General features: G+C 41.9%; 1 protein-coding gene and 1 long non-coding RNA gene across 5 annotated transcripts in view; one reads left to right on the forward strand and one right to left on the reverse strand.

Moving 5' to 3' along the window:
• The window catches only part of LOC6648681 (homeotic protein female sterile), an 85,244-nt gene extending 72,280 nt beyond the window's left edge, over window positions 1-12,964 (forward strand). The window contains exons 1-9 of one of the 3 annotated variants that reach the window (XM_015177139.3): window positions 2,474-3,250; window positions 7,749-9,110; window positions 9,186-9,875; window positions 9,946-10,680; window positions 10,762-10,940; window positions 11,401-11,593; window positions 11,665-11,870; window positions 11,949-12,168; window positions 12,357-12,964. In XM_015177139.3, the coding sequence (XP_015032625.2) occupies window positions 2,963-3,250; window positions 7,749-9,110; window positions 9,186-9,875; window positions 9,946-10,680; window positions 10,762-10,940; window positions 11,401-11,593; window positions 11,665-11,870; window positions 11,949-12,168; window positions 12,357-12,617 (4,134 nt within the window). In that variant the 5' untranslated portion in view covers window positions 2,474-2,962 and the 3' untranslated portion in view covers window positions 12,618-12,964. Of the gene's footprint in view, window positions 1-2,473; window positions 3,251-6,817; window positions 6,900-7,748; window positions 9,111-9,185; window positions 9,876-9,945; window positions 10,681-10,761; window positions 10,941-11,400; window positions 11,594-11,664; window positions 11,871-11,948; window positions 12,169-12,356 lie in introns of those variants that run through there. The other 2 variants (XM_002071823.4, XM_015177140.3) reach the window with 2 other exon arrangements.
• Window positions 5,688-7,421, reverse strand: LOC124460513. 2 transcript variants are annotated; one of them, XR_006954425.1, is made up of 2 exons: window positions 7,365-7,421; window positions 5,688-6,552 (listed from the first exon to the last, which is right to left on the reverse strand). It is a non-coding gene; the product is annotated as an uncharacterized LOC124460513 (long non-coding RNA). The 2 variants fall into 2 exon arrangements; XR_006954424.1 differs by having other exon boundaries at window positions 7,361-7,421.
• Window positions 12,965-13,011: the final 47 nt, after the last annotated feature.

Consider the following 13,011-nt stretch of genomic DNA (forward strand, 5'->3'; position numbering starts at 1 on the left):
CCAGGCCTTTATAAGTGTCTCGTCACATTTCTATAGTGTTTTTTCTGATTAAGTTTAAATCAAAAAAAAAAAGATGAGATGGAGCATCATCATCTTTTGAAATTGCTGCAAATCGATGTGAATAAAAGCAATATCCCTAAAGGAATTATTGGCTTTTGCTGTAGAAAACTTGGTCATGGTCAAGTCAAAGTTAGTCCAGTTCCTCGTCTCAGCTGCTAGATTGTTGTTGGATTTTCTTTATAGTCTCTTTACTTGAATCGAGGAGGCGACAACAGGCTAAATAATTTACAATTATACACACACACACACACACTTAGTACATACGCACACACACTTGTTTAGAAATATTTATATACAATTCATCTGTATGTACATATGTACATATATGTATATGTACATATATAAACTTTGTTGATTGAGTCAACTTGACGACGAATACAGACCAAAAAAAAAAAAATAATAATAATAATGAATACACGCGCCCAACTCGCAAAACTTTTGTTTTTATACTTTGAATCTTTTATTTATGTTGCTCTGGCGATTACGTCAGCTGACAGTCGTTTCGGGAACGCATACATACATACACACACATACATACATACATACACATACACTAAAGTTATATGCAAAAAACAACATCCAAATTTTGAGCAAATGTATTTTTTCTTTGGTTTTGTTTATAACATATTTTTCCTGTCCCATGTTTGTTGATTTGTGTTTGTTTGTTGCCAGTTCAGGTGAAAGTTGCAGAAATCAAAGAAAAATAGTTATACCAAAAAATGTGTGGGGGAAACTTTGAGAGAAAAAGCAAAAAACAAAAAAATAAAACACAAAATGCAACTAGAAAACGGCAAAAGTACATACATAAACACACACATACATACATACATATACATATACATATGTATCTGTACATAATATTCAAGCGATAGAGTGAAATTAGCCTCATGCCCGTTCATTGATTTTCTGATGATTTACTGGTTGATTTTTCTACACTAGACTGTATAGGCTAGACATACATACATACATATGTACATACATGTATGTATATGTATGTATATGCATGTACATTTCTCAATAGACTTCCAAGTGGCGGCTGCTAAGAAGAAGGAGGAAAACATTTATGAAAAGCAAGAAAGCAAACATTTATCTAATCAACATCCAAAGTTTTTCTCAACTAAAAAATTATCAGATGTATTCAGTCAAAGCAGGGGCGCACTTGCAAAATTAGAGGGCCCAGGGTCTCAAGGGTAACTAACCCAACCCAGTACATGCATACATACATACATACGTATGTATGTATGTACATATGTACACATGTACATATAAATGTATGGCGTGTGTTGGCACGATATAATATAGCCAACTTAAATTTCATTTTATTCCATTTAATTTTAGCTTAATTAATTTTGCTTTATTTGCATACTTGTATACATTTGTATGTGAGTGTGTGTGTGTGTGTGTGTGTGAAAAAGTTGTGTCCAAAGTTTAACATTTATGCAATTCTTGTCACTTTTCTTTGCTAGTCTTTTTGAATCTGTATAGAATTGTTTGGAATATTCCAAAATCTCTCCTTGTCCTAACACTTCCTAATCCAAAAAATGATTTCTCTTTGTAAAACATACGGGAAAACAGGAGAGAATCTTCTCTTGGGTTGGGCCCCCAATGGCTTTCACTAAGCGCTGAGCGCCTGCTAACAGTAAAAATCACAAAAAAAATAAAAAAATAAAGCAGTCTCCACATACAGGTCGTCGTCATCGTCGTTTTTTCGTAACTGTTTTTTTTTTTTTATTTTACTTGATTTGTTGCTGTTGTTGCTGCTGGTTCGATGGAAAAGTGCAAAAGCTTTCTAATGCAACCGAGTTATACAGATTGAAACGAAGAAATTATAGCGAACAAAACAAACAACATGGTCCGAGGTTTATTTTTTTTTTGCATGGGGGGGTCATATAAAAAAAGAAAGAAGGAGAGAGAGAGAGGTGGGGGTTTGGTGGGCGGCCTTGCCAACAACAAGAACGAGAAACAACAAGAAGCAGCCAGAGCCAACAGGCAGAGGCAGCGGCAGTGGCAACAACAGCAGCAGCAGCAGCAGCAATAGTAGTAGTAGTACTAGTAGTAGAAGAAATAGAGACCAGAACAGAAACGAAATATTTAAGTTCACTCGGTTAACAGCAGCAGGCAGACCCACACACACATACACAAACAAACAGAGTCAGACAGAGAAGCAGTAACGTCAGTCGATTCGTCGTCGTCGTCGGTCGCTGTTGTCGTCGCCGTCGCCGTTGCCGTCGTCATCGTCATCGTTGGTTGTGTGTAGATTTTTGCCAATTTTACCTTGTCGCTGCTCTCTAGCAGAAAACAGTGTCGAACTTAAAGAGCGAGTAACGTGACGTGTCGTGTTGTCGGTTGAAATTTGTTGTCTTTTTTTCAATTTTTTTTTTCTGTTCCTACCAAATGAGAAGAAAAACAGAAAACAGAAAATGTGTGTGTGCAAAATAAGCGAAAATCCAAAACAAAAGGCGAACAAAAATACAGAGAGACAAAGAGTGTGAATGTGTCTGTGTATGTAGAGAGAGAGAGAAAAGAAGGAAACAAAAAACAAAAGAGAGAGAGCTCTGTTGATAGAGTACGCCGGTCTCTACTCACTCTCTCGCTCGCTCACTCGCTCACGCTTACTCTGTTGGCTAGGCCTAGGCAGCTGATTTTGCCGGCATCTGTCAGCTGTTTGTTGTGTGTGGCTCTCTCTTTTACTCTCTCTTTCGCCCGCCCGCAGTGTTTCTCTCTATCTTTATGTGGTTTGTGTCCAAACACTAGCATAACAATAAGCTGCTAAGTAGCAGCAGCAGCAAAGTGGAGGCAGAGTTTAAAGCAGCGCGGGTATCGACTAAATCAGCAGCAGCAGCAGCAACAATGTTCTTATGCGTTTGCCATATTTGTCTGTTGTGCGATTGCCGCTTTAGCAATGATGCACAAACAGCAAAAGAAACATAGTACCATAGCTTCAGTAGCAGCAGAAGCAGCAACAGTAAAAAACACAACAGCAGAAATCAAAACAACAGCATCAGGAGGAGCAACAACAACAGAATCAGCAACAACGTTGAATCTTAACAGCAGCAGCATCAACACCAACATGTTAGCCACAGCAGCGACATCTGCGTCAGCAGCAGCACGCAAACGCAGTCGCAGCGCTAGCAATGGCAGCAAACGCAATGCCACCGGCAGCGGCAGCGGTCGCAAATTAACCAAGAGCGTGAGTGTGCTGTTGTCTTTTCTCTCTCTCTCTCTCTCTCTTTGTCTCTTTGCTCGATAGCTACTTTTGTGACTCTCTGTTTACATGGGGAACATTTTGCACGTGTTCGCTGCTATCGCTGCTGTGCGCCCAGCAAACGTTTATTAACAGAGGCTGCAGCAGCGAACAAATTGGGGCAATATATCTGTTAACCCATTAACAGAACATTTTGTTGTTGTTGGGGTCAATTCCTTTGTAGGAATTTGTATGATTGATAACAGAAATGCCTTATATAACACAGATCAACTTTTTATAATTGTTTTTTTTTTTTTAACTTGTACTCTCCACCATATCAATGGGTTGTTGTGTTAAATTTGGTGGATGTGCCGACGTTTCTATACCCTTTTTTTTTATGGCGCAATTTTATGATTACAATGTAAATTATTATTACGATTTCCTTAATGAAGAAGCTTTTCCAAACGAACGATATTATATTATTGGCAACACAACGGAATCAGTGGGCGCAATGTGGCGACGGTGAATAAAATTTACCATTTTATTTTCAAAACAATTCGTTGTCTACGACTATCAAACTTTATATGTATTATATACACATGTATGTATGTATGTATGTACATACATGTTTTATTATATTATGTAGTGTTAAATGTCGTATAAAAATTCAAATTCCAACTAGTGTTCGTTTCCCCCCCCCCCCCCCCCCCCCACTTTTTTTTGTCGTCTTGTTCTTTCTTCTTTTTCATTCATTTGCAGCTTGCGCTCTTATCGTGTGTGCTCTCACTCTCTCTCGATTGTTCGTTCGGTCGTTCGTTCGAGCACATTCGTGCACATTTCTCACTCGTTCGGGTCGCTGCTAAAAATAAACAGCGCCATAGCATGAGTGTTTTTTTTTTTCTCCCCCCCCTGTGCTTTTTGTGGGCAATGAAAACGAAAATTTGCGTGACGTCTCTCGACCTTGACTCATCGACGTGAACTGTTAAACTGTGCGGCGAATGTTGGCAACGGCTGCGGCAACGACGACGACGACGACGACGACAGCAGCAGCGGCAGCGGTGTTTTGTGTAGGGTTGCCAGATTGCGGCGAGGCGAATGCTTATGCTGTCGCGGCGATGGTTTTTGCTCGTTCGAGTTGGGTTTGAAGTCAACGACGTCTTTGGAGACACAACGACAACCAGTTTACAAATACACTCGCACACCTCCTACCTACGACGTGTGCATGTATGTGTGTACATGCAAACAGCGACAGGGAAACATTTTGTCATAAAAAAAAGTAAAGGAAAAAAAAGTTGCCAAAAAACTGGTTCCACTTACAATTAGTACAAATCAAAAAAAAAAAAAAAAAAAAAAAAAAACGGAAAGAAGAGATACATATACATACTAGCATTTCGAAAAGAAAGAAAAACGACAAAAAGCACAACAAATGCTGCAAGCAACGGTTTCTTTGCTTCTTTCTCTTCATTATTGGAATGCATGGCGGCTACTAGATTTGCTCTCAGTCTCTCTTTCTCCTTTTATCTCAGTCAGTCTTTCACCAGCAATACCACCATTTCTCTTTCTCTAGCTTAGTTGCACTCATTTTGTTGCCAATAGGAAAATGCATTGCGTTATGCATGTCACTGCCACGCCCTCACAGCCACTGCCGCCTTAACAAGTACTTTTTCGCGTGCCTACATCTCATCATCATTGCCATCTTCGTCGTCGTCGACGCCGTCATCATAGCTTTATCTCATTCATGCACACGTGAGACCAAGACCAAGAAAATTAAGTCGTCGCTGTGTTCGGCCGTTCTTTTATTTTTCACATTGGCGAACTGTTATCATCACCAACCACACACCATCTCTCATTTTTTTCTTTTTATTTCTTTGGTCAAATTTTTCTATCTGTATGTTGGCCGTTACAATTGGTCGTTTTTCTGTTTTTTGTGGCTACATTTCTCTTTCTTTCTCTCCCAAGTCTCATTCTTAGGACAGCAGCAGCAAACGACAGCTGTTGGAGATGAGAGCAAATTAGTTTCCTCAGTTTATGAAAATAAGCATTCAAATTTAAAGTAGGGCAAAAAAAAATTCATCAACAATTAAAATTGCTTATTTTGAATATATTACACATATACACACATACTTACATAGTTTGTTTAAAAATAGAATAACATGTCTAACTAGAAAATACTATAGACTTCGAACGGATCTCCCAGTTTAATTAATTGATCGAAAAAAAAAGTTAAATTTATCACTCTAACCCACCCAAACCTATCTATTCTAGTTCTATTTCTCGGAGTTTATCACAAGATCTGCCATATGCCATTTACAGAATAAAATGTACAAAAAATTAAACTAAATTACTATAAATACGAATCGTTCTATGATTTTTACTTATTAAAGTTCATCAAGCTCAAGAAAGGATAAACAAAAGTAAATAATTGAAAACAAATTTACATATGTATTTTGTTACACGGTATTTAGAGAGTGTATTTTCATAGTTCAATTCCATTTCTTTTCATATTCCACCATTTAATTTCTTAATTTTGGTCAAATGGCGCCCACTGTATGTGTGTGTGTGTGTGTTTGTTGTGTTGTTGGCGAGGCAAACTGCTCGCGAAATGGAAATGACAAAGACGCCGGTTGGCTGCGTTGCTGTCGCTGCCCTCGGTTGTTGTCGCTGCTCTGCTCTCCTCTCTGTGATGGAAGAAGAGAAGCAGCAGCAACAACAGCAGCAGATGCGACGCAACGCGGCGCAGCAGCAATAGTAGCAATGGGCAGCAGAGGCAACTACAGAATAGTAGTTGTTGTAGTTGTGGTGTAGTTTGGTTTCGCTGTTGTTTTTGGTTGGGCGCGCGCGCGGAAGTCGCTGAAAATATTTATCAAAAGGCTGGCAGAGGCAGAGAAGCAGCGGCGGCTAGCTGGCTGTCAATCGGATTAATTTTTATTGTACTTTTCTTTTCGGTCGGTCTTCATTGCTCTTTCTCTCGCTCGCTTGCTTACTCTTTCTCTCTCTCAGTCTCTGCATACTTGTGTGTGCAAGCGCGAGTGTGTGCGTGTGAGTGAGTATCGTTGATTTTTGTTTTTGCAAATGAGCGAATAGTTCTCTCTCTCGCTCTTAACTCACTCGTTTGTTTGTTCGAGCTGAGCTCTGGACTCTCTCTCTCTCTTATTGTCTGTCTGTCTGTCCCGAGACGTTCGTCGTCCCGTTTTTTTTTTGTGTCTCTTGTTCTGCTTTTTTCACCTTCTTTTCTTTCTGCTTCTTATTGCTCGTTACAAATACGCGTATATAACAATATGTGCCCCAGAGAGCGACCGAGCGAGTGACTGCAAAAAAAAAAAAGAGGAAAAAAAAAAGCAAATGAAATATACAACATAAACTAAACTCGCGGCGTGCCATCGAGTCGGTTTTTTTGTTTTTGGAATATGTTTTTTAAATACAAATTATTGCAGATAAAGGAAAACAATAATTGAAGTGAAAAAGTGCATAAAAAAATCATCAGAAAATCAGCAATGAATGTGATAAAATTGTAATAGAATGTGAAAATCTACACACACACACACACACACAAACACACACACCCACATACACACTCACCCATCATCATACACACTCACACGTACATATATACACACGTATGTGTGTGCAGAAAAATATGCGGCGCTTAAAAAAGGTGAACGGCATTTTGTGGAACATAAACGAACAAAAAGAAAATGAGAAAAAGAGGAAAAAGAAAAAAAAAAAAAATTAACTTTTATAATGTGCTGCTGCTCAAGTGCTATAGAATTAAAAAAGAAAGAAAGACGGGATACAAGTAGAGAAAAAAGCGGCGAGCAAAGTCTCGAGAATACCCCAGAATATGTTTGTTCATTGTTTTTAGTGGGGGGTAGCCATTTTCATTTTTACTTTAATTTCAACCAATTTTTTTTTATTCCTCTTTCTCTTATTGTCTTTACGCTTTGCTTTTTGATAAAACATTACACACACACACACATGCAAGCGTACACATATAAGCAGAGAGCAAAGGCAGCCGCGGCTGCAATTGCTCTCTTTTACTCCTTTTCTTCTCACTCGTTGTTGTTGTTGTTGGCGAGAGGCATATCATATTGGTAAACGCATCTCACTCATACTCACTCACATAAGCTTCTCCACATTTTGCACACACACACACACACAAAGACATGCGGACATTCCCATTCCGTTGGTAATTGTTGCCACCTAGTTTAAAATTTCTGTGACAAGTTGGTTGGTTTTGTCTGGTCACACTAAGAATAACAACAGCCGCACAGCCATCGCGAACTTGCTGATCAAAACAAAAAGCAAGACAGTGTTGAGAAATTGCCCCAAATGAGAGAATAAATTTCAAAAAGAAAGAGCAAAGAAAAATTCAAAAATTAAATAAAATGGTGGGGGTAAAAAAAATGTATGCAAGGAAATTTTGTGTGTGACACATTTAGTTTATATTTTGTTTATTGCTTTTGTCATGTAAACTAACGGTTATTTTGTTTGTTTGTATTTCCAGATGTCCGCCGGCGCTCAATTGCAGATGGCCCCACAGACCACAGCGACCTTAAGTCATCATCATCCAAATCAGGCGTCCCAGCAACAACAGTTGCCACCTCCCCCGCAACAGCAACAGCCACAACCCCCGCAGCAGCAACAGCATTTTGCCAATCATCACACAACGCAACAGCAAGATCAGCAACAAAACCCCACACAACAGCAACAACAACAACAGATTTTGCCACAGCAACATTTGCAACATTTACAACAGCCGCCACAGCAATCTAAACATCATCCGCATCAGCTACACCTGCCCCAGCATCCTCAGCAGCAGCAACAGCAACAACAACAACAGCAGCAGCAACAGCAACAACATTACCATCAGCAATCCCTGGGATTGCAGGTGGTGGTAGGTGGCGGCGGTACGGGTGCCACAGCTGGTGGCAGTAGTAATCCTGACTCGAATATGAGCACTGGCTCCTCGCACAGCGAAAAGGATGTCAATGATATATTAAGTGGAGCAGCTGGCGTCGCGACAGCTGGAGGGTTACCCTGTCCGCCCTTTGCTATGCACTCCAATAACGGTGGCAACGACATGTTCATACAGAGCAGTGGGAAGCAGCCACGAACGCCGGCTGATCGGAAACGAAAACGAAAGCTGCCTCACAATACAACGGCGGATGATGGTGGATCAGCGGGCGGCGGCAGTGTCAACAATAGCAGTTTAAAAGGCAAATCCCTCGGTCTGAATCTGTGTAAAGTGGGTCTACCTGGCGTTTTATCGGTTGCGGATCGACTTAGTGGCACATCAGTTGGCGGCGGCGGCGTCACTGGCGGAAGTGGGAGTAGTGCTGGTGGCGGCGGTGGTGCTGGTGGTGGAGGCGGTAGCTCTGGTTCTGGTAGTGGAGCTGGCGGCGGTAAAAGTGCACGTCTTCTTCTGCCCGGTGGTGGTGGCGGCGTTGTCAGTGACAACAAAAAGATCAACGATTATTTCAATAAGCAACAACAGTCGGGAGTGGGTGTTGGAGTCGGTGTGGGGATACCCGGTGTAACGGGTGGTGGTGGTGTCGGCGGCGGTGGTGTTGGTAATCCATCGGCGTTACGACCACCACATGCCGGCAGTAAATCTCCATCATCCGCCCAACAGCAAACACCCACATCGGTGGCATCCAGTGGAGTTGTCGGTGTGCCCGTCGGAGTAGGAGTCGGAGTCGGAGTCGGAGTTGGTGTTGGAGTTGGTGGAGCGCCTTCTAATCAACAGCAGGTGCAGGTGCAAACGAGCCAAGTGCAAACGAGCCAAGCGTATTCAATGTATCCAGCTAGTCCACAGACGCAGGCGCCAAGTCAAGTGCCGCCACCAGGAGCGGATTTCCATTATGCTGCTGCTGCTGCTGCGGCTGCATCCTCCAAGCAACAACAACAACAACAACAGCAGCAGCAGCAACAACAACAGCAGCAGCAGCAGCAACAACGCCAGCAGCAACAGCAACAACAACAACAGACTTCCAATCAAATGGTTCCTCCTCATGTTGTGGTCAGTGGCTGTTCATTGGGTCATGTGATGGGTTTAACCTCGCTTCCTCCGCCCCCACCCACATCTCAGAACCAACAACAGCAGCAGCAACAACAACAACAGCAGCAGCAGCAGCAACAACAACAACAACAACAATTGGGTCCACCTGCCGTCACATCCTCTGGAGCAACCGTTGTCTCTGCCCATCCACACCAATTGAGCTCAATGGGATTGGGTGGTGTCGGTGTGGGCGGTGTTGGTGTGGGAGTGGGAGTGGGAGTACAACCATTGCCACCACCACCCCCAATGCCCACCTCAATTATCACGTACAGCAAATCGACGCAAACAGAGGTCTCACTGCTTGAGCTCCAGGAGCGCGAGGCTGAACACGAGTCTGGCAAAGTGAAGCTGGACGAGATGACAAGACTGTCCGATGAGCAAAAGTGCCAGATTTTGGGCAATCAGAAGACAATTGACCAGCACAAATCGCACATTGCCAAATGCATTGATGTGGTCAAAAAGCTGCTAAAAGAGAAGAGCAGCATTGAGAAAAAGGAGGCCCGCCAAAAGTGTATGCAGAATCGCCTGAGATTAGGCCAGTTTGTTACCCAACGGGTGGGCGCCACATTCCAGGTAAGTTTTGCTATGCTTCTTTTTCTTCTTCTGGATCTTCTTCAATAATATTTTTGTTTTTATTTTGCAGGAGAATTGGACGGACGGCTATGCCTTTCAGGAGCTAAGTCGACGGCAGGAAGAGATCACAGCGGAACGTGAGGAAATCGATCGTCAGAAGAAACAGCTGATGAAGAAGCGTCCGGCTGAGTCCGGACGCAAGAGGAACAATAATAGCAACCAGAACAACCAGCAGCAACAGCAACAGAATTCCAATTCCAATGACTCATCCCAGCTGACGGGCGGCCCGGGCAGTGATCGTCTGGGCGGCGGCGGAGCTGGTGGTGGCGGTAGTGTAGATAGTGGCCTCGGTGGCACCAATGCTGGTGGCCTTGGCGGTGGTGGTGGCGGTGTCGGTGGTGCCGGCGGCGGTGGCGGTGGCGGCGGCAGTGGCCGTGGCCTATCCCGCTCAAATTCCACGCAAGCGAATCAAGCCCAATTGCTACACAATGGTGGCGGCGGTTCCGGCGGCAATGTGGGCAATAGCGGCGGTGTCGGTGATCGGCTATCTGATCGCGGCGGCGGCGGTGGCGGCCTCGGTGGCAATGATAGCGGCAGTTGCTCCGATTCGGGCACTTTCCTCAAGCCAGATCCGGTCTCGGGTGCATATACGGCCCAGGAATACTATGAATATGATGAGATCTTAAAGCTACGTCAGAATGCACTGAAAAAGGAAGATGCCGATCTGCAGCTTGAAATGGAGAAGCTGGAAAGGGAACGGAATCTGCATATACGTGAGCTTAAGCGGATACTCAATGAAGATCAGGTGAGTACTCTATATCTTCTCTCTCACTCTAAATTGATTAAACTATAAATCAATCTATCTCGCTCTCTCTCTCTCTCGCAGTCCCGCTTTAACAATCATCCTGTGCTAAATGATCGATATCTGCTGTTAATGCTATTGGGCAAGGGTGGCTTCTCTGAGGTGCACAAGGCCTTTGACCTTAAGGAGCAACGCTATGTCGCATGTAAGGTGCACCAATTAAACAAGGATTGGAAGGAGGATAAGAAAGCTAATTATATCAAGTGAGTAGAGGAGGAGAGGAAAGCATTAAGAAGAAGATGAAAGCAAAAATGTACAGAGAAGACAGAAAAAGATAAGTCAGATTTATATTAGAAGAAGAGGGCATTATTATTAACTTACAGATCAGAGATAGCTATATATGACTTTTGACCAACTTAATATCTATTAATCATAATTTTAGCTGCAAGCAGTTGAATATTATGTTTTGAATTAAGCTTTAAGAGGTCTTTTAAACTTGAAAAGAAATGTCTAGTTAATGATTTTTTCAATGTCTTGGTTCTTTGTTTAGGTTATATATAGGTTGTAACTAGAATAGTTTTAAATAGTAGACAAATTTTATATAGCTTTGCGTTAGATGCGTAGATGTCTCCAAGTGTTAGGAGGAGTATATATGTATACATATATATAAATTTATTTTCTTTACTCAATTTGTCATTTATTTTCTATGTACACTTTATTTAGACACGCCTTGCGGGAATATAATATCCACAAGGCTCTGGATCATCCGCGTGTTGTTAAACTCTATGATGTTTTCGAGATCGATGCAAATTCATTTTGCACTGTTCTTGAGTATTGCGATGGTCATGATTTAGACTTTTATTTAAAGCAGCATAAGACTATACCCGAGCGTGAGGCTCGCTCGATAATAATGCAGGTAAGTGAGACAGACAGAGAGTGAGAGTGAGAGATAAAACACTATCTAATCTCTGTATTCATTTCATTCAGGTTGTATCTGCACTAAAGTATCTAAATGAGATTAAACCGCCTGTCATCCATTATGATCTAAAGCCAGGAAACATTTTGCTCACCGAAGGTAATGTTTGCGGCGAGATCAAAATAACCGATTTCGGTTTATCCAAAGTTATGGACGATGAGAACTATAATCCAGATCATGGCATGGATCTAACATCACAAGGAGCTGGTACATATTGGTAAGTACTTGAATTAAATTCAATTATATGCATTGGAGTTGAATATTCATCTTTACTTTCTATTTTTTTTTTTTTTAGGTATTTACCACCCGAGTGCTTTGTTGTGGGTAAAAATCCACCAAAAATCTCATCCAAAGTGGATGTGTGGAGTGTTGGCGTGATATTCTATCAGTGTCTTTATGGCAAAAAGCCATTTGGTCATAATCAATCGCAAGCAACCATACTGGAGGAGAATACCATACTAAAGGCCACCGAAGTTCAGTTCTCTAATAAGCCAACTGTGTCCAATGAGGCCAAGGTAAAGAAGCAATTTCTATATTTACTACAAAATATGTGATTTAATTCTCATGTTCTTTGAGAAGATTGAAAAGATGTCTAATACATTTTTCTCGGTTTTATAGTAAAGTCTAAAGAGAGCATTAAGAAAAAATCTGCACATCTATATATATGAATATGTAAATATATATATCTTTTGTCTTTTTGCAGAGCTTTATACGCGGCTGTTTAGCCTATCGCAAAGAGGATCGTATGGATGTTTTTGCTTTGGCAAGGCATGAGTATATACAGCCTCCTATACCAAAGCATGGGCGTGGTTCGCTTAATCAACAGCAGCAACAGCAACAGCAGCAGCAACAACAGCAACAACAACAGCAGCAACAATCCTCAACATCGCAAGCCAATTCGGCTGGCCAGACATCGTTCTCAGCCCACATGTTTGGAAATATGAATCAATCCAGCTCATCCTAGCTGCCAACTAAACGTAATTCCAATTCATAATTCGCCGCCGTAGCAGCAGCAGCAGCAGCAACAACAGCAACAACACCAACATCAACATTATCGACACCAATACAAATACCAATACCAGGAAATGCTAGCCCATTGGGCATGGCTGCCATTGACCAAATTCAGCATCAGCATTTGCATCATTTGCAGCAGCAACATCAACAAAATAGCAGCAATAATTATATTATTAATAATACCAGCAATAATAATTATGCAACAACGCTACTCGATGCAGCGGCCTATTGCTATGAGACTGTGATGGATGGGGGAGGAGTAGGAGTAGGAGGAGGACACTATAAGCAGGCGTCCCCAACAACAACAACAATAATATCTAATGCATTTGTAGCACCGGCAACTC

Source organism: Drosophila willistoni, assembly GCF_018902025.1.
Source record: "Drosophila willistoni isolate 14030-0811.24 chromosome XL unlocalized genomic scaffold, UCI_dwil_1.1 Seg141, whole genome shotgun sequence".
Taxonomy (NCBI): domain Eukaryota; kingdom Metazoa; phylum Arthropoda; class Insecta; order Diptera; family Drosophilidae; genus Drosophila; species Drosophila willistoni.